This window comes from Crocodylus siamensis, chromosome 2, assembly GCF_052110815.1.
Source record: "Crocodylus siamensis isolate JL-2025a chromosome 2, ASM5211081v1, whole genome shotgun sequence".
Lineage (NCBI taxonomy): Eukaryota > Metazoa > Chordata > Crocodylia > Crocodylidae > Crocodylus > Crocodylus siamensis.
In genome coordinates this window covers 123,168,583-123,190,364 of record NC_143396.1, presented here as the reverse complement: position 1 = coordinate 123,190,364, position 21,782 = coordinate 123,168,583, and the positions used below count along the sequence as shown (strand labels likewise).

The following is a 21,782-nucleotide window of genomic DNA, read 5'->3' as shown; positions in this document are numbered from 1 at the left end:
GACTGAAGACCCTCTGGGTTAAAATCCATGGGGAACACGGCACAGGGGACACAACAGTGGGAGTCTACTACAGACCTCCCACCTAAAGTCGACAGCTTGACCAGGAGTTCACCCAGGAACTGGCTAAGGTCGCATGCTCCAGGACCATGATTGTCATGGGTGACTTCAGTTACCCGAACATCTTGTGGGAGGATCACTCAGCAAAATCCAAGAGGTTGCAAAGCTTCCTCTTGTGTGTGGATGACCTCTACCTGACTCACGAAGTCTATGGGCCAAGAAGAGGTAAAGCGCTGCTTGTCTTGGTACTGGCTACTGGGGATGACCTAATCGGTGACCTAGTGATTGATGGGAAGCTGGGTGACAGTGATCATGAGCTGATCACCTTCACCATCCGCTGTAAAGCTGGCAAGTCAGTCAGCAACACTGAAGTCCTTGACATCAGGAAAGCTGACTTTGACAAGCTCCGGAGGCTTGTCAGTGAGGCCCTAAGGGACCACGACCCCGGGGGAGGGGAGTTCAGGAAGAGTGGTTGCTCCTCAAGGGAGCGATCCTTAATGCACAAGGTAAGTCTATTTCATCTAGGAGGAAAGGCAGCAAGAGGGCCCCTGGCTCTCCAGAGACCTAGCAGACCTCCTGAGGCTAAAAAGAAAGGCCTACAAAGGATGGAGAATGGAGTTCACCTCCAAGGAGGATTATTCTTCACTGGTCCGGTCCTGCAGGGAGCAAACCAGGAAAGCCAAGGCTGCAACTGAACTCCAACTAGCTTTGAGTATCAAGGACAATAAAAAGTCCTTTTTCAGACATGTGGGGAGCTGGAGGAAAAGCAAGGGCAACGTTGGACTCCTGCTGAACCAGATGGGACAACTGACGCCCAGGAAAAAGCCAAACTATTAAATGGGTAATTTGCATTGGTCTTTCATCAGTCCCATGGGACACCCATGCCCACCACGAGACAGGGAGGTCTGGGTGAGGGAGATCCCCTGACCTCAGTCAGTGCTGACCTCATGAAGGAACACCTGGAGAGGCTGGAAACTTTGATGTCAGCCGGCCCTGACAATCTACACCCCAGGGTACTCAAGGAGCTGGCGAGCGTCATAGCCCAGCCTCTGGCACGGATCTTTGAAAACTCCTGGCACCCTGGTGTAGTGCTCGAAGACTGGAAGAAGGCCAATGTGGTGCCTATCTTCGAAAAAGGGAGGAAAGTGGATCTGGCAAACTATAGGCCCATCAGCCTGACCTCTATCCTGGAGATCTTAGAAAAGTTTATTAAAGAGGCCATCCTTAATGGACTGGCTGACGCCAACATCCTGAGAGATAGCCAGCATGGGTTTGTTGCAGATAGGTCTTTCTTGACCAATCTCATTTCCTTTAATGACCAGATGACCTATCACCTGGACAAGGGGGAAGAGATTGATGTCATATATCTTGACGTCAAAAAAGCCTTCGATCTGGTATCCCATGATCACCTCTTGGCGAAACTGGCCAATTGTGGCCTTGGGTCCACCACGATCTGCTGGCTGGGAAATTGGCTGTGTGTTTGGACCCAGAGAGTGGTTGTTGACAGAAATCAATTGTTGTGATGCGTGTGACCAGTGGGGTCCCCCAAGGCTCTGTCCTTGGACCTATCTTGTTCAACATCTTCATTAATGATGCGGACATTGGAGACAGAAGCAGACTGGCTAAGTTCACCGATGACACCAAACTTTGGGGCAAAGCATCCACACATGAAGACAGGAGGGCAATCCAGGCTGACCTGGACAGGCTCAGCAAATGGGCGGATGAGAATCTGATGGTGTTTAACACCGAAAAATGCAAGGTTCTCCACCTTGGGAGGAAAAACCTGCAGCTTCCTGATAGGCTCGGCAGTGCTACATTGGATAGCACTACAGAAGAAAGAGACTTGGGGGTCATCATTGACCACAAGATGAACATGAGCCTGCAATGCGATGCTGTGGCTAGTAAAGCGACCAAAATGCTGGCTTGCATCCATAGATGCTTCTCGAGCAAATCCCAGGACATCATTCTCCCCTTGCACTTGGCCTTGGTGAGGCCGCAGCTGGAGTACTGCGTCCAGTTTTGGGCTTCACAATTCAAAACGGACATGGAGAATCTTGAGAGAGTCCAGAGAAGAGCCACGTGCATGATCAGAGGTCAGGAAAACAGACCTTATGATGACAGGCTGAGAGCCATGGGGCTCTTTAGCCTGCCAAAGCGCAGGCTCAGGGGTGATCTGATGGCCACCTATAAGTTTATTGGGGTGACCACCAGTATCTGGGGGAACGTTTGTTCACCAGAGCGCCCCAAGGGATGACGAGGTCGAACGGTGATAAATTACTGCAAGACTGTTTCAGGCTGGACATAAGGAAGAATTTCTTTACTGTCCAAGCCCCCAAGGTCTGGAACAGCCTGCCATCGGAGGTGGTTCAAGCACCTACACTGAACACCTTCAAGAGTAAATTGGATGCTTATCTTGCTGGGATCCTGTGACCCCAGCCGACTTCCTGCCCTTCGAGCGGAGGGGCTGGACTCGATGATCTTCCGAGGTCCCTTCCAGCCCTAATGCCTATGAAATCTATGAAATATGTATTATACTTATTGTAGACTTTTATTATATAGACTTATATATAGACTTATAATATAACCAGTAACATAGACGTATATAGTATTATACTATTATATATTACAGTGTTATTATAATACTAATAATCATAACTTATAATACCAGTGCTCTGGGCACCTCATGTTGTAATGATTGTGCACGTTTGTAGCTTGTGGAGTGCAACCATCTCTGGTCTGGCTTTAATTTCTTTTAACTTTCCAGTTGGCTTAATCCAGTTCTACTATAGTATCTTTCAGCTAAAAAACAATCCTTGGTCTCTGCATATTTCCACTGGAAAAAGCAGCTTTGGAGTTAGCAGTCATTTTCTCTGAATTTCCGGCACTGCAAGCAGTTCTTTATTCAGGTCTGAAACCAGGTAAATCTGTACCAGGAAACGGCCTCAGTCCCTCTTCTGAGCTCTAATTCCCTTCTGCCTGGACCCTTTTCCTTGCTGCATGGTATGTACGTGGACACACACACACAAAGCAACGTGCTTCATGCTGGGGAAAAAATACCTCCCTAGCTCCCCCTTGGACCATGGCTGTGGGCTCTTAATACTCGGGGTGGTGTTTTAAGGACCTGCTTTCAGGTTACTGGCTATGTCCCAGTTTGGAAAGTAAACTTTGTGATATAATATTACTGTCTTCACAAATAAAAAAGGGTTTTCAGCCAGGCTTGGCTCTCTGTGAATACTCTGTCCCACCAGGCAGGTCAACTACTGACAAGGTGCTTAGGTTCCGCTGTACCGAAAACTTTAGTGAAGGATGCTCGGGAGGATTGAGGTTTCAGCAGCTCCCTTAATCACATAATCAATAAAATTAATCAAAAATTAAAAGTAATCCAAAACCAATAAAATGTAACTCCCTGCCTAGCTACCCCTTGGCCCATGGCTGGTGGCTCTTAGTTGATTGCCCTCTGGCCATGTCTCCACAAATGAAAAAGTTTTGCTTACTTTACTGTAGATCCTGATGCTGCTGCAACCGTCAACTGTTATTATCAGTCTGCTACAACCTTCAGACTGTTATTATCATTATTACTATCAATCACCACTTGGCTACTAACAGCATTGTTTATAAAAACACTGTCTGTACACTAATACAGTGACTATACTATACACTATTTTCTATAGGACACTACACAGTATACACTACTTAGTATACCCAACTCAGGTCTGAAACATCGTAGGGAAAAATTCCCTCCCTAGGTCCCTGTTGCCCCACGGCACACTGTGTTTTTCTTGGGCAACCTCCCTCCCTTACACATTGTAATTTTTTAATTGGTGCTGGCCACAAACCCTACTGCTGCGGCCTGTCTCCTTACTGCCCCATGGCTGGGGCCCTCTTATGACCCTGCTTCTGGCTGGGGGAAAGTTCCCCCCATAGGTCCCTCACACCCTGCTTCTTGCTGGGGAAAAAAATCCCTCCTCCCTAGGTCTCTGTTGACCCAGGGATGGGGCCTCTTAGCACCCTGCTTCTGGCTGGGGAAATATTTCCCTCCCTCCATCCCTAGCTAGGACATGGCCTGTAACCAGGAAGGGAGATTCCCTCCCTCCTCCCTAGGCTTTGTGACCAGCAACAATTAAAAAATTACAATATGTGAGGGAGGGGCTCCCTTTTGCCCCATAGCTGTTTGTTGCTATGTCAAAATACATGCACACATATTGCATACATGCACACACTCGAATTTCACATGGTGACAAAAAGGGGGTGCACGTGCACCCCTGGAGAGTGCTGGTGTACCCTCTGATAGGCCATGCTCCCTACTAAAGCGGCGGGCAGGGAGGGCAGGAGGGATCGCCGGTGCTCCCCTTGTGAGTGCCAGCTGGGGAGTGGGAGGGCTGGATGAAGTGTCACAGCCACTTCTAGGAACACCGTGGCCGCTTCCCGGTCGATGCGATTGGCCATGGGGGGACTCCTTCCCCAGCTGCTGATTGGTCGCTGTGGGGCACATACCCCGCCCCCAACCAAGGTGGCACCAGTCACCCATGTGGCAATCCATGCACACTTTCTCCAATCAAGTGACATCTGTGAATCAAAACTCTTCCTCCCACCCCTCTGCTAGTTTACTTGCAATGTTTGCAATGTGTTTATTTAGAAGCAAATGTACAACTACCTGTTAAATATCTAATATTAAATACATTATTATTATTCACCACCACTTGACTACCAACAGCATTATTAAAACACTACTGTCTATGTTTTAGCATTTAGATAGTATTTCAATGTATTGTGAATTCCCCAATCAAAATAGATTGCATTTCAATTTATTGTGAAAAACCAAATGACACAAAGAAAAATTGCTGATTTGTACTTGCCTACCTAGGTCCCTCTATCCCCATGGCTGTGGCCTTATTACGCTGCTTTTGGCTGGGGAAAATTACCTTTCTGTCTCCCTTTTGCACCCAGGGCCGGGGCCTCTTATCACCCTGCTTCTGGCTGGGGAAAAATTATTCTTCACCACTTGACTACCAATGGCACTCTTAATTAAAACACTGTCTGTAGACAGTGAAGACCAGTGAAAACCAAAGAACACAAAGAAAAATAATCTCCAATGCTCTTAGTTGAAATATTGTAAGTAGTCAGCGCTAGCTATTAACGTCAAGTCATGAGTGACAACAATTGTGATGTTGTCATGTAGAGATGGATTAGTATTGCTTGGGTGGGATCCCTGTGCCAAGGCTTGGGGGCTGCAACCACCCCACCCTATGTTATTTTTTGGCCTTGGGTGGGTGGGTTTGTGTGTTTTCTCAGTGAATGCTTGGATTCATACAAATGTAACTCACTCATGGTTTTGCTATTGAAAAGAAAAATATAAGGGTAAATAAATATAGTAATGGATCGTTGAAAGATAATGATTCCAGTGACTGTCTCCTTTCTTCGGTGAAACTGAGCAAAAATTTGCAAAGCTGTTTCTGAGCTGCTGCAGTAGATGTTGATGAAGACGGGGAGCCACTACCAAGCCCAAATATTAGCCTTATAATACACGGAAGAGTTGCTAATCAAATCACCTCTTTCAAACGTGAAGGAAGGCTCTATGCCTGCTGAAGTATTGCAGCTTGCCACTTTTTTTTCTTGTCTGCTTGCTGCTGCGGGTGGTGGTGGTGTGGAAGTGGGGGGGGCGGAGATAGTCTTTTCTCTTGCAAAAAATGCTGGCTGCACCCCCAGGCTTGCCTGCATTACTGTACATTGGGATGGAAGGGAATAATACAAGCACTGGACAAGCATCTGACCTTCCATAACAGTTCACCCTGAAACTCTTTCCAGTAATGCCATGATTCCATAAATGCCCCCAAGCAAAGGATCCCCACGCTGGCTGAGGCAGGCGGGCACAGTCATCACCTCTCCCAACCCACTCTACCCACCCCCAAACCACACAATGCCATGCATGTCAATCTCCCCATGAAAGAAAGCATGCCACACATATATACAGACAAAAAAGTTACAAAACTTTATTCAAAAAAGGTGTCGCTTTTCTTTTTTATCAAAAAGGTATAAGTAAAAAAAGTATTTAAATAATAAATAAACTAAAGAAAAATTAAAATAAATAGGAAAACAGAAAAATAGTATAAAAACAAAAAGTCAGGATTTTCCTCCCAGCACCTGTAAAAACAGTATTGTATTACATTATCTATATACAATAACTAAACACTGTTTCCTATATAATTCTCTATAATATCTATCGATCTATCTGTACACTATATACTATTTAAACAATATCTATTGAGCTCTTTATCTATCTATACACTATCTATAAATCTGTACATTACTTAACTAAACTATACATTATTTTCTATAGGAGATTACATAGTATATGCTAAATAACTTGCTGCTTTTTATCCTTATTGGTCTTGGTCTGTGATTTCCGACCACAAAAGTTTTGTGCAGGGAGGAAAAGAAAGAAGAGGATGGGGTTTTGGACCACAGTCCAAAAACTGCCCTCTTGTCTCCCAGTCCCACCTGCACAGGGTCATTTGGACATTTGGATATTACCTATATATCACCTGAGATGCTGCACATCCTGGGCAGTGGGTCTGGCAGGCAGTGATTGCCTGGACTATTCACTGTGGTTCTGGAACGGGAATGTCAATTATAAGAAATAGGAACATTTGAAATATTCAAGGAAGTCTTAGGGGTTAGCACACTACAAACTTTTATAGTTGCAAACTTACCATTCTGGTGATGCCGCTGTGCTCAGCAGTTCTGAACACTGCGGTGGGCACAGCAGGCGGGAGGTGTGGGTGGGGGGTACACAAGCATGGGCGCAGGGGCCGGGTTGGACACACTACAGGTGGTGGCACCGGTGGCAAAGGAAGGGCAAAAATTATCATGGGTAGTATATTACATGCACACCACTGAGTTGCTCCTCCATGTCTCTTTATTCCAGTCTATAACATTCTGAGCCCACATGCTGCACCGTACCCTGACTTACTGTGGTCAGCCATGGAGTAGGAAGGAGGGAGGGGAACCCCCCCCAAAATAAAATCACACCTACTGGCTAAAGGCCTGAACTACAGAAATAGCACAGTGCCACCTGGTGGCGAAGGGGAGTAATTACAGGTCTTTGGGTCTACTGTTTGTGCAACAAGACTCGCCATATAGGGTGAGGTAAGCAGCGGCGATACAAAATAAAACATGTCTGAGCAGTGCCAAAAATTTAATTTAACGTGCCAAAAAATTTAATTTAATGTGCCATAAAGACTTTTAAAGCGGTGGGAAAACACGACTGTGCAAACACAAACGCAGTTGCAGTAACGTAAATGGGAAAGGTCATGGGCGTGTACAAATGCCCAAGGATGCCTGCAGAGCCCTGTGGCAGGAGAGATGTTAAATGCATCTGTGCGTTTGTGTGGGAGAGGGAGGTAACTCACAGTGCTACAGCCCTCCTCCTGTTAGTTTTCTTAGCAATTTTAGGTATTATTTGGATCCTTCAGTAACTCCCTCCCCCCTGTCCTCATCTCAGTATTTCTAGTTTTTCTTTCCTGTTACAGGTAGTTTGGGTACAGGATGGGACAGGACACCCCTCATTGTTAACAAACTGTCATGGCAGTTTTGACTCTGAAATACCCTGTGAAGCAGTCTAGGCCAGGGGTCAGCAACCCTCTGCATATGTGCCAGACCATGGCATGTCAGGCCACATTGCTCGGCATACCACAGCTGGCCTGGGCTCTGGATAGCAGCTGCTGGGCCACAGAGCCCAGACTGCTTGAAGCAGGCAGCCAAGAGGCTGCGAGCCCTTCTGCAAGCAACCCTGGGCTCCATGTCTGGCAGCAGCTGTCCAGAACCTGGGCTGGTTGCAGCCAGGAGCCTGCAAACAACTGCACCAGGCTCTGGATCCCAAGCTGGGCTCTGTGGTGGTGGTGGCTGCATGCGCACCTTAGGGCAGATGGCCCGGAAGGCACATGGGGTAGTGCAACACTGGCCCCTCCCCTGCCTTCTGCCTGGAGGCTTGCATGCAGCTGCTGCTGCCATGGAACTGGTGCCAGTGCTCTGGAGACCGGTCCAGCTGTTTGCCCAGAGCCTGGGATGAGAGGGCTGTGGCTTTGGAGTAAGGGGCACCAGGGGTTGGGGGACTGTGGGCCAGGAGTGCAGGGCAGCAGCAGGGCTGTGGTTTGGGAGTGAGGGGCAGGGCATGGGCATATCACTGCCCGCCACAATCATGTTATTCCCCACCCCCAAAACAGGTGTCCTCTTTTTTGAAATTAGAATATAGTAACCCTAGTTTATCATCAATACCTATTTGAGTTAAAGGCACTTTTACATGTGATAAAGGATCTTTTTTTAAGATAAATTATTTGCAGTCTCTTTCAAAAGGGCAGCCGTATATGCATTGACTGCATTGATGCCAATTCTTCTGAGAGCTCAACATTTTCAGTGATTCTTCAAATGAAAATCAACAACTGGCCTGTGTCTTCGACATCACAACTGTCATTGAGTGTCAATGCAAAGTATGAGAAATCATTATCTTACTTTTCAACTGCTAGTGCACGTTTTCAGAGATATCTTAAATATGTCTCACAATAGTACTCCTTGACAAGCTAACATTTGCAAACTGCTTTTTCTTGTCTGGACACAAATTTGTAGCAAACTTAAGTATACATTCCTTTACAAAGTCTCCATGGGAGAATGGCTTGCTCCTCTTGGTGATTGTGTGCAACCTCATAACTTGTTCTCATAATTCCATCCTGTGCTGCCAATGCTTCTGTGAAAAACTTTGTTCTTTCTGCATTGCAGCAACCATCTCCTCTGCCTCCTTTGTTTTTTCTTGGGCTGACAATTTTTCATATTTGGACGCATGCTTGGTCTCAAAATGCTGATTCAAATTGTATTCTTTGAATACAGCTACACTTTCTTTGCAAATTAATCACACAGCTTTTCCACCTACTTCAGTAAAAAAAAAATTTAGAGGTCCATTCCTTGTTCAATATTTGGCATTCAGCCTCTACCTTCCTCTTCTCTGATGTGCTCATATGCAGATTATTCTTCTGTGGAGTGGTGAGATTAGGGAAGTAAGTATCATTAAAAAAATCCATTTACATTTTTCTAAGTTTGTCACTTAACCATAACATGTCTTAGGGCACTGCCCTTGCCCTGGTCTCTGCCCTTACCAGTCATGTAGATGTCCTTGTTATAACAGCTGCCCAGGTGATTGGGGGAACTTGGTAGGTGTGCCAGTAACTGCAGTAGGAGCATTGGGACTATGTACCTACCAGGGCCCAGTCCACCCCAGGTTGCCCACGGCTCCAATGGCAAGCAGTTCCTCAATACAAGGCCTGCATAGCACAGCAAGGAGCCAGCCCCTCCTGTCCTGTTCTGGTTGCAGCAGCCAGTTGCCAGCTGCAAGCCTGGACCTGCATGTGGGGCAAGGAGCCAGCCAGGGCCAGCCTGGCAGCACCTGGATCCCAGCTACAAGGTTCGGACCTCATGGCCAGGCCCATCCCCTCCCAGCAAGGGATCCTAGCTGCAAGGCAGGGGCTGGCACCCCACAGCACAGCCTGCCCTTCTCCTCACCTGCACGGCAGGACCCGGCTTAGCCCCTCTTACCAGCAGAAGCTAGCCCAACCTCCCTTCCCATCACCAGCACTGGTCACCAGATCTGTCCCACAAGACAGGACCCATCCCACCCCATCAGGCCCCAAGCGGCAAAAGCTGGCCAACCCCCACACCTTTCCCCTCACTGGCGCCAGCATCACCTGGCCCATCCCAGCCGCCCCCCCGCCGCGGCATGGCAGAAGCTAGCCCAGGCCCAGGTTCCCCTCACGGTGCTGGCTTGGCCCTCTCCAGTGCTTCAGGATCTGTCCCATCACAAGTCGCAGGCAGTTCAGCCATAACTTTCCTTCCTCAATGCCGGCCTGGCCGGTCCCGTCCCATCCTGTCCCGTCCCAAGCAGCATTGGGCCAACGCTGGCCTAGCTGTGGCTTCCCCGCGTGTTGCTGGGGATAGGACAAGCCCAGATGGAGTGGCACGTGGCTCAGCTGCACCTTCCCCTACTTGCGCCGGCTGGTCTCAAGCAGCAGTAGGCTCCGCCACCATTTTTCCCGGCTGGTGCCGAGCTGGCCTGGCCCATCTCAGCCTGAGCAGCTTGCTGTCGAAACTGGCTTCCCCACGGCTGCTGGAGATGGGACGAGCCTGGCTGGGTCGGCACCAGCCACCAGAAGTGGTGGCTGAGCCATGTCCGGCTCAGGATGGGATGAGCCTGGCTGGAGTGGCACGTGGTTCAGCTGCACCGGCCAGTCCCAAGCTACTTGCTGGTCCCAATCAGCAGGAGGTTCCACCGCTGCTTTTCCTGGCCTGTGCCGTGCTGGCAGGGCCTGCCCGGTCCCCGTATGGCATGCTGCTGAAGCTGGCCTCTGTGCGTGCTGCTGTGGACGGGACAAGCCCGGCTGGGGCAGCACTGGCCAGCAGAAGCAACGGCTGAGTCGTGTGCCGCTTGGGACCGGCCCAGGAGCGGCTTTCCCTCCCCAGTGCCAGTCCAGCTCAGCCCAGCCAAAGCTGCATGTGGCAAAACAATGGCTTCCCCTTACCTCAGCTGGCCTGGTCCTGCCAGTCCCAAGTGGCACACAGCTCGGCTGCCACCTCTCCTCCCTGGTGCCAACCCGGTCCAAGCTGCATGTGGCAAAGCTTGCCCAGCTGCTTCTTCCCTTTCCCAGTGCCGGCTCAGTCTGGCCCAGCCCGAGTGGCACAACGCGGAGAAAGCCTGCCCAGCAGCCATTTTCCTGGGCTTACCTTTAGGGCAGGATCCTTTCCAGTCCTGTGCAGCAAACCAGAAGCTGGCCCTCCTTCCCCTCACCAATGCCACAGGACCTGGCCTTTGAAGGGTCTCTATGGGCTGCAGGGAAGTGCTTGGCGGCCCCGAGCTGTATTTTGCCTGCCCCTGGCTTATGGACTTCAGCTGTTGCTAACTATAGTTAGCAGACAAAACTACTACAGTGTGTGTGTGCGTGCATGCGCATGTGTGCGCGCGTGTGAGAGAGAGATTTAGGGACTGATACCTATGAGATTGGAGCTGGATAGAAAGGGTACTGTGTGATTGAGAGGTTTGTTTTGAAAAGAGCCATGCTGGGGTTGGCCAAAATGTACCTCCCCTTCCCTAACCAAAATTTTGGATCAAATTTCAACATGATTCTAAATGGCTGCAGTTGACAACGGAAGTTTTGAACAGAAGAATGACGTGTAAGTTTGCTGATGCTCAACACAACTGGTCTTTCACTTCCTCTCAGATATTGGTTAGATACTTCAGCCACATGTTCTCTCACTCAAGTGAGGTATTAGTTCAAGTATTTCAGCCACAGAGCCATTCCAGAGCAATGTTTCTTTTCATCTTCCCTCCCTCTGTTTTGATGTAATTGCAGGCAGGAAATAAAGGTTGAGTTCCTATTGCCTGGCCAGTACATAGCAGAAAATTAAAATAGTAAGGGACTAATTAAGCAACGCAAAACAAACAAAACAGCAAAATTCAGCACTGCAAGAAATGCCTACACAGTGCTAAGATGCAGTGTTAGCCACTGTTCAGGTCCTTGTTTCATAACAATGTCACTTTAAAATTCACAAAGGTAATACAAATTCCCTAGGCTCCTTGTTAATAGTAATGTCTCTTCTGAGCAATGCCACTTCACCAAATAGCTCCAGTAATCTGAGTATAAAAAGATGAAACATTGCTGGATACTGTGAGGCCTGGTCAAAGATTTTTGTGGGTGATTTCTTTTATTGGACCAACTGTTAAGGGAAAGCTGACCTGAATAGTGTCTCTCTGGAACAATTAGTCTCTTTCAGAAGATTTCTCTATCAAGCATGAGGAACATGACTGCTATCTATTGCTTTCTTTAAAACTAAAAGGAGGGGGGACAAAGCAAAACCACAATTGTACCTTTTTGACCATTGGAAGACCAAAAGAGCAAGAAGAGCTTGATCTAAAGTCCATTAAAACCAGTGTGAGTGTTTTGAATCATGTCATTTGGCTTTGCCTGAGGGCTAACTGATATGTGATTAAGGGTGCAAACAGAAGTTACATTTATCACATGACTGGCCCCCTGAAAGCACTCTATAGCCATGCAAGGACACATGTGCATGGCTGCAGACCATTTTAGAAGTGGCTGATCATGTGACAAATTAAGCCTCATCAAATGAGGGATCAGATGAAGGTGCTCCACTTTGGAGCGACTTAGGAAACTTCTGTTAACTAGGGTCAGTCTGTTGCAGCACTCCCAGTGTTGTCTGCATGAAGGAAGGGAAAGCAAGCTGTGGGCTAGTATTTACCCAATCTGAGCTGGAGGATGAGGGCAGGTTGATTGGATCCCTCCTGCCTCAAGCCCTCTAGCTCTTCCTCCTCCAGCTCAGGCCTGGCAAACCCCAGCCCTCAGCTTGTTCCCCTCCCCTTCTCCCCACCTGCTTCCTGAAGACAGCACCAGATTTGGGTGGGGGCAGGCAGGGCTAGGGAAGAGAGGCTGCAGGCAGGCTCCTCCACTCTATCAGCTTCAAAGCAGAGTTTGATTCCCCACAACCCTGACCCAAGAGATTAATGTCTATTGGGATGGGGGGGACAGGACACTCTAACTCATGGTACTTTATGTAAAGTGCCACGAGTTAGAGCAGGGGCTTGCATGTCTGTCAGCACCCTAAATGTAACCACATGTTAAACATGCCCATTGTTGTTGGATGAATAGGGGATATTTATAAAAGGGAAGAATCAAGGATGATTTGGAATATATGTGATAATTTGCCATGAATACTTCAGATGAACAGAGGATAGAGCTTGCCTATGAGCTACTTTCTCATCACCATTTATGTTCTTTCCCTGAAATTCTTAACATTTTAAATGGAGAAGTTCCTTGGTGTGTGTTTATGTGTGTGTGTGTATATATAGTAACAACCTTAATTTAATTTTTGTCAACTTTCATAATTATTTGGCATAAAAGAAATGAAGGCTAGGGGAACATTCTCCTTATTTTCCCTTTTCAACTTAAATATCCAAATCTTTTGTAAATTGACCCAAGTATGATAGCCCTGTTATCAAATCCTGAAGCAACTATAGTATTATATATTCTAACGTTTATAAGACCAAGGCCTAACATAGCCTTCAAAGACGAAGTGAAAAGGAAGAGCTAGAGAAGAAAATAAAGGTGGAAAATTGAACAGCACCAATTACAAATGATACAGCAGAGGTGAAAGAAAATCCTGGTTTTACACCTGGCAAATTTCACAGCAGTGTTATAGTGGCTCCAGAGCTACAAAGATAAAATCCTTCTGGTGCACAAGCAGTGAAACTTTCCAGGATAAGTTCATTATTTTTCACTGCCTTCCACTTTGGGTACTCATCTGCAAGAGGAATACTAACTAGAAAACATTATCCTCATTTTGTAACATCATAGGCAAGTGCAAATAGCTTTAATTTAAAGTCTTCGAGCTGCACAGGACATTTCTGTGTCGGTGACAACAGTGCTGGGCGCAGAAAAAACCCTCCGGCCTCTCCCCACAGCAAGAGCAGCCTACGGGGCAAAGAGGCGCGCAGCACCGCCTGAAGGAAGGGTGAGACACCAACCTTTCTGCGCATGCGCCGCCGGTTGTGAGCTCTTCACCCCTTGCAGCTGTTCACAGTCCGGAGGAGGGGAAGGGAGAAACGTCACTTGGCAATCAACCCCTCCCGAGAGCCCGCCTTTAGGCATATTGCGCATGCGCCCTAAGCGAGTACTGTCTTCTGCCGCAAAGCGGCAGCGGGCGGAAAATTGGCTTCTGTGTCCCCTTCCCGCCCTTCTATGTTTACGACGAAACGTTTCGCTTTACAGCCTCCACGCCCAGTTTTGCTGAGATTAGCTAGGCGCGTGTGAGTGACGACGTCGGAAGTAGCCGGCAGCGCGAGGAGGGTGGCCACGTGGGGCGCCTGCCGGTGAGTGACGGCGGTCGGCTTTGGCCTGGGGACCCCTAGCCTTTCCCCGTCCGTCCCGCGCATGTCCGCCTCAGGAGGGGCCCCTCTCCCCCGGGGGGGGGCGGGGGGAGCTACAGGACCAGCTGCCCACTGTCCCCTGGTAGAGTTGCAAATCCAGGCCTCTCGCCTCTTGTCTTTCCTGGGCCCTCAGCGCTACAGGCTCACTGCCCCGCTCCTGGTTGTCACTGCCAGAGAGACAGACCTGCCTCCTGGGACACCCATGGTTGCCTCGGCACCTGTTTTGTTAATCGCCCTGTCTCCACTTGCCCCATTCCTTGCATTGCACAAACATGTTTGCTTAGCGTCGTTTCCCACAGTTGAGAATAAAGCGTGGGGGCATGTGCACATGTAAATACATCCCTCCTTGTTTTATGCAGTTCTGGTGGGAGATTAGCCAGAATCCCTTGCACAAAATGGCAGGACAAGCTTATTTCATATCCGACCTAGTAATGCCAAAAGAAACAATTTAAACAATTTTGAAATGACACACCAGGGTCATGTTAGGTCATTTGTATCCCTTGTTCTTCCTCATCTGTTTGCTACACATGGCTGTCACGGTAGCTTTAATTTTAGCTGATTGACCAGCCAGGACGTTGTGAAGGTTCAGACTGTGCGAGTTGGGGACAGGAGGAAGGGCAGAGATGTGAGAAGGGGCACACCTGTAAAACCAGACCTGGGAACGTGTAGCGGGGAGAGGATTTGAAATGTGGGCCCCGTTTTAGTCAGGGAACAGAAGAGTTGACCAAGCGTTCAATCTGCAAACCAGAGTGAAACTTTACCTTATAAAGCAAATAAGGAGTGATGTGCCCTTTGGTTTTGTGTTTAATTGGTATTTTTCCTCATCCCAATTTAACAGGTAGCGCAAATGTCTTTTCGAGGGGGAGGAGGTAGAGGTCGAGGAGGAAGAGGGGGCTTCAATCGTGGCGGTGGAGGGGGCTTCAATCGTGGCGGTGGAGGGGGCTTCAATCGTGGCGGACGAGGTGGCTTTGGACGGGGAGGTGGACGCGGAGGCTTCAACAGAGGATATGACCAAGGACCACCAGAAAGCGTAGTTCGTAAGTTATCCCAAGAGCCCTGTTTGTTTTAAGTTGGGATGAGAGTTCCAGGTTTCACTGCAGATCTAAAAAAATAAATTTTAATGCAGTTTTGGGAGAGTTCATGCATCCCTGTGAAGATGACATTGTTTGTAAATGTACGACGGAAGAAAACAGAGTGCCTTATTTCAATGCACCCGTATACTTGGATAACAAAGAGCAGATCGGCAAAGTGGATGAAATATTCGGACAGCTACGAGACTTTGTATCCTTCAGAAGTACGCTATTTGTGTTTGTGTCAGTTATTAAATAAGGTGGTCCTGTGATTTTTAACAATAGGTTGTCTTGTCTATGTATGAGAGATTTACTAGTTAAACGTGTGTAATTATGCAGGTGTATTTAAACTGATGAGAGTTTATACTAGAGTATCTCTCAGTATAGAAGCTTGGCATGCTTTTGTTCTTGGTTTAGCTTAGACTTTGTATAAAGCAACATAGGTGAGAATTAGTGTGCATCTGTAAGTGGAGTCTCTTGTTCTGGGTATTGTTAATAACAGTGAGTTGTCCTACGGTTTTCTCAGTTCATAAACACTCAACCACCCCTACTCCTACCTTCTCCCAGAGAACTGCAACTGATGTGTACAGTACTTAGGTATCTGAATTTCAGGCACTGGTGATAATGAGAGTTAAGTTTGGGCTGAAGTCATTTGCCACTAAGTGAATAACTTGGGGAAAAATTTCCTGACTTTGGTTTCTCGCCTGTTCCATGTCTTTTACTTCCTTATCTTTTCCTCTGTGAAGTTAAGGATTACTGCCTATTTGACCATCTTAAAAGTGATCATTAATGAGGCAATAGTTTTCTTATATCTATACTTTAGAATTGTAATGTCATTGCATTAAATGCCATTGCATTAAAATACTGTGTTCAAGAAGCTGTGCCGTGTGTGTGTTACACATTATTATGGTATTCCAAATGGTAGTGACTCTAGGATGGGTGCTTCTTTTTTCATTTATTGCTGTTTATGTTATTTGTAAGAGGCAGAAAGAAGGTTTGGTAAACAGAAGAATAAACAACAAAAGCAAGTTTGACAGGCTTCTCCTTTCTCAGTATGACTATTAAATCTTCTCCCTACTTTCTCACTTAGCACAGCTGCTCAATGTTAAACTTTTACGTATATTTGAAAATCAGAAAACATGGACTTGAGTCCATATTTAGCTTCCAGATTTTTGGCCCTCATTGTGGGGATGTTGACCTGAATGTAACTTGCTGATTCACTTTTTCTTCTTCAGGATTATATTTGAATTTTCTTTTGATAAAAAGCACATTCCTAAGGAAGAAGTGAACTGAGCTGATTTTGTAGTTCATTACTCCTCCTTTGTCTCAGACAAGTTAAAAGCCTACATTACAGGATAGCACTCAAATTTGTGGTTTTGTAGTTGCATTTAAGCTTTTCTGATGAATTTTTATTGCTATGTTGTTAAAGTTTAAAACACAGAATGGAGAAAATGTAGTTACAGTAATGAGAGGTATTGCTTGGGATAGTAGCAAGTGATATTTGAATAGTTAACCTACAAATAAAATCAGTGCCTATCCATTTCTTGAGATAAATTATAATTGAAGTTACTTTTTAATATAGTCCTTAAAGAAAGTCTCAGTACTTTTCAGTTAAGTTGTCAGAGAACATGAAAGCCTCCTCGTTCAAAAAATTACAAAAGGTGAGTTTATTTTAAGATGCAGTAAAACATGTATTCAATGAGTGATTAGAATTCCATTTTACAAATGTTTTCATAATTTGTATTCTGAAATTTTTGGTACTGCACAATTTGGATAATCCATACCACAATTAAAAAAAAATGATATTGTTTAATTAGGACATTTTAAAATACTGTAAGCAACTTTGTATTGTGCATTTGTTTAAGAAACACTTTAGTGTCACTTTGGAAATTTACTTCTCTTGTTACATGAAACTGTGTAATCCACCTTCTTTCATATGCTAATTTCTGTAATTTTTAGTTCTCCGATAAACTTTTCTAGGCTCCTAAAAACATTGTATCCACCCTTATTCTCTGCTTTCACAAGGATTTTGTTCCCCTGTTAACAGAAGAAGAAAATCTTCACTTTGAAACCTTACTCTGCTTTCTTAATTGGAAACCTTTATCTTTCTGAAGGCCATTTTCAAATATTTTGTCCATGTTATGTAGCTCTTTGCAAAGAAAGAACTTAAAATTGATAACATAAAGAAAAGATTAAGCTCAAATTATGCTTGTATGCAAGTGAGAGAGAGATGTTAAATATTAGGTTTCTTTGGCATTCCTAAAGCCTAACAGTGCTGTTTTTCTTCCAGTTTTATATTGACCCAGCAAAGTTGCTGCCCTTACAAAGGTTTTTACCTAGACCTCCTGGAGAGAAAGGACCTCCAAGAGGTGGTAGAGGAGGACGTGGAGGAGGAAGAGGAGGTGGCAGGGGTGGAGGAGGTCGAGGTGGAGGTAGGTTTCTGTCAAGTAAACAGTTTCTGTAATTATTTTGTTAATACCTACAGCCAATCAAACACTCACATGAGCAGTTGCTTTGTTGGCATGTTTTTAAAAATACATAGAAGACTTGTAAAAGCTGTATTTCATACCCTGATATCTGTCATATCCATAGCCAGCTGTAACTGAATGTAGGGACCTTCTGAAGTCCTGGGATCACATGGGCAGGCCTAGGTCCCTCCACAGCTGAAAGCCTCTTTCTTCTAGGTTCTGGGGAAGGGCCACAGATCCAGCACTCTAAAAACTTGTGTGTACAAGGCAGAATAATCAAATGTAAAGGCCATGAAGTTGAAAAAAGCTTGTTGAATATCAGGGAAAACTTTGTTGCAGGAAGGTCTTCTATACTCCTGAAAGTAGTAGCAGATGCTCTATTTTGCAATAAAGCCTAGGCTGAACAGTATCCTTGATAAATGGAATTGAATGAACTGTTAGAGGTTTTCCACCTCTGCTATAAAAATGTAACTTCAGCTGCTTCCCAGAAAGATTGAAACTAGTTCTTCATTAAAAGCCTGATTTTTATTTTTTTTCCCTTCTGTTGAATGGGTGTGTACCATCCCCAAAAGAAGAATTCTAAAACATTTTATTGTGCATTCCTTCTAAGTAACAGCTTTTGGAGATACTTTGTAAAACATCATTTTTAAAGTTAGGACTTTGAAATTTTAATTTTTTTTTTTTTTAAGATTCTAACATGTTTTGGATTTTGTGATTGTTGCGTCTCCCCATGAAGAAGGGTGTTTGTGCCTGAAAGCTTGCAAAGAACACTTTTTCCAATTCTTTGGTTGTTATAATAAAATATATCACATCTACCCAAAGAACCTTGTTTGCCTTAGTCTAGAAACTTTATAAATTAGCTTTGTATTCCATGAATACTTTCTAGTATTTTGGGGTAGTAAGGAACAAAAGGAACCCAGGAAGGGACTGGAGGTATTACCTTGAGAAAGAGGAGTAGGGCGTGGTACTATACATTCTGGTAATGCTGATGACGCTTGTTGCAAATTTTTCATGTGGAGGCTGTTTGTTGCATTCTTTTGTGTATACTGATGTCTTAAAACTTAATTTCTACTTCCAGGTGGCTTCAGAGGAGGAAGAGGTGGTGGAGGTTTCAGAGGAGGAAGAGGCGGTGGTGGAGGTTTCAGGGGTAAGTGGGCTAGAGTGTAAGTCAGGGTGTAAAAAGTAGTTCAGAATATCTAAATCCGTTATTAAGTATTAACAGTGTACTTTTCTGTTGCTTGTTTTTCAAGGAAGTATACATTTGCACTAGAGTTATGAAAAAAATAAGTAGTCTGTGCATCGTGGTAGGTGCTCTAAAGTCTAAATTTCTCTTTTCCGTGTTATTTAAAACAGTGAGGTATCAGTACAAATAGTTTAGTACAAATAAGAGTGGATTTTACAGTAGATGGGTTTGTTTTTACATTTATGTGCAGACACTACATAATGAAAACAAACAGTGCTTCAAGTAAAACCAAAATGTGAATTACTCGGTCCATATTTTTCTCTTTTTCAAAATAGGCAGAGGACGTTAAAAATGGACCTTCAGGTTACTGGCTTACAATATGATCCACAGAAGTGAAGAGCAAGAGGAATTTTCTAGACATCATCAAAATAGTGAAACATTAGCAATTGCTGTTGTGAGTAATGGATACCTAACAACGATGAAGAGGAATGGGTCACTGATGAATTGGGGAAGCTCTTGATTCTTCACTTGGAATATACTTGACATTTTTTTTAAAGCTGCCTTAAGCAGTTTTTTATATTTTTACATCCTTCATTTCTTACAGACTGTTTTAGTTAATGTGTGACTTCATGTTGAAGTTGAAAGAAAATGATATACTGAACAAGTAAAAAGAAACTGCAGTTTCACTAAATGTAAAGATACAAGCTGTATTTCCAGAACTGAAGTCTTATTCTTCCTGTCTTTTTTTTTATTGTTGAATCTCTCAGTGCTTGTTTTCTACAGAGTACATTTTTAAATAGTCATATTTTAAAATGGGAAGGATCTTTGGGGAATATTAAGAAATATGTCATTTGATTTGTATAAATGTGTCAGTAACACCTTTTGGGAAAGCCATTTCTTTAACAAGTCATTCATGGTAAATATCCATTACTTTTTTATTGGTCACCTAAACATAAATGCTGAAATGGATGAGAGAGGTCTGTTCTTGGCTCTCTTTGTTTTTTGGTTTTTTTAAATGTTCAGGTTGGCAGAAGCAGTGGCATTGCAGCATTATGTCATTTAGAAATACTTGATGGTAGTACAGTAGAAGAAGTGTTACTAGATTTGCCCATTACTTTGCTGTGTGCTTATTTATTAGGGGTACATTTCTAGGGTCTTTGTAATTCTATCAATGTGTTACTTGTGGTTTCTATGTGGAGCTGTATTTCCCTTCTGTAAGTCCTCACTCCCAATGGATCCATCTTGCAGGACTCAGTTTCAATGGGGCTGGGTTCCTCCTGCCACCAAATCAGTCAAATGTGCGCATGCGCACGTGCACACACACTAATGTGGCATGCCTGATCCGGCAGGGTTGATTAGCATGTACAAGCTGTTACCCTTATGTGCCAGGAATCAGTTCGTTAGGGCAACAGTAAAATGTAGTCGAACATAAGCACACAGTGAGCAGAATACTTCTGAATCAGGCTGGGTGTCTAGCCAACACCCTTGTGGGCCAGCATTCAGTTTATTAGGGCATGTCTGAGCCAAACTGGGTCAATCAGCCTATACAAGCTGATCCCCTTATGTGTCTTAAACTCAGCACGTCCCAATATTTTGCTCTAACTGTCCTAGTACTGGTAGCCTCTTGATGAGCAAACCCCATGGTATTTTTTTGGATTTTACAGGGATCTTTGGCTTAGGTAAAGGAAGTGTTGCTGCAGAGCAAGCGGGGAAGGGGAAGTAGAGAAGGAAAAATTCAGCTAGTTACCACCAGTTTTACTATAAAAATTATTTATTGCTAAGTGTATGAGATTTATGATGGTACTAGTAGTAGACATGCAAGGGAAAACAAAAGCAATTACAATATTACCCTGGTTTAATTGAGTATTTGGGGAAACCTGGCTCAAGCTTAACTAATAAAATTCAAGTTCAGAAAGCTATGCCTAGAGAGAAGAAGAAAGAGGGAGAAAGAGAGCGAGAGCTGGGATCTCACCATTCCGAGGCACTTGGGTGGTTTGTTGATGGGCAAAGTTCCTAGCATGATCGTTGAAGGTTAAACAGGCGACCAGAAAGAGACTATCTGTTTATCCCAGCTTCCTGAGAACAACAGCAGATGGTGTCAGAGAGATGTCTCCCTCTTGAAGCACACTATTCGCTGCTTTACAGCTTTCTTGTATTCTTAGTCTAGCCTCTTCAAAGCATTGTTTTAATTGTGTAAATCAAGAGGGTCTCAAGCTGTAATTGACAGGGAAAATCCTGTTTATATAAACAGTCTCAATTTTTAAATGAATTAACCTTTTTCAGTGACTAGCTGTTTGGAACATCTCAAGAAACTGATTAACAACCAGTTTTAAGGAGTAGCCGGACACCTAGGAGCCAGCTTGAAATTATTATGAATATAGAAGATATACTGGAAGAGCTTCTCAGAAGGCCTAGCTATGCTTGCACTGTGAAGTCAGCATCAGTGTTTTGTATTTTACCTGCTGTGAATAAGCTGCAGCTTTGCATAATGTTCAAATCTTACTGTAGTCTTTTAACATACTTAAGGGGATTACTTGGAGTGTTCATAAACTTTGTGGGGAGGACTTTCACCAGTCTCCTGGGAAAAGTATGACAGCATTTGTGATCGGGGCTCTAACAGGCTGGATGTTGTGATGAACATTTAACCATTGTTCAAATGTCACCCATTTCCCCTTTGACTCGGCATTCCCTAACATGGCAACTGAGTTTTAGTCAATCAAGTTTAAATAGGTCTCCTATACTGGGACCAGGGAATGTACGGCCTGAGATCCCTATTTAACTTTTCTTCTGCTTAGTTCTGGTTAGATGAGGGGTAGTTGGGGAGGGAGGGAGGATAGCAGAAGTCCTTTGTAAATCCAGTAACCTGGGTGCCAGGGCTCCCTCAGGAACATAGAGCTGACATGTAACAAAAGTAGGACTATAATCCAGGTTAACTTTCCCTATAACAGGTGCTGCAAGTAATAAACAGGTTCATAGTGTCCCATGTAGTGCTGACATGCATCTTGTGGACCTCCATCACTTAGAAC

General features: G+C 45.0%; 1 protein-coding gene across 1 annotated transcript; it reads left to right on the top strand.

The window, feature by feature from the left end:
* Window positions 1-13,840: 13,840 nt before the first annotated feature.
* Window positions 13,841-19,466, top strand: GAR1 (GAR1 ribonucleoprotein). Its single transcript, XM_090036707.1, has 7 exons — window positions 13,841-13,978; window positions 14,874-15,072; window positions 15,162-15,316; window positions 16,707-16,766; window positions 17,396-17,537; window positions 18,652-18,720; window positions 19,092-19,466. The coding sequence occupies exons 2-7, from the start codon at window positions 14,883-14,885 to the stop codon at window positions 19,103-19,105; spliced, it is 630 nt and encodes a 209-aa protein (XP_089892833.1). The 5' UTR covers window positions 13,841-13,978; window positions 14,874-14,882; the 3' UTR covers window positions 19,106-19,466.
* Window positions 19,467-21,782: the final 2,316 nt, after the last annotated feature.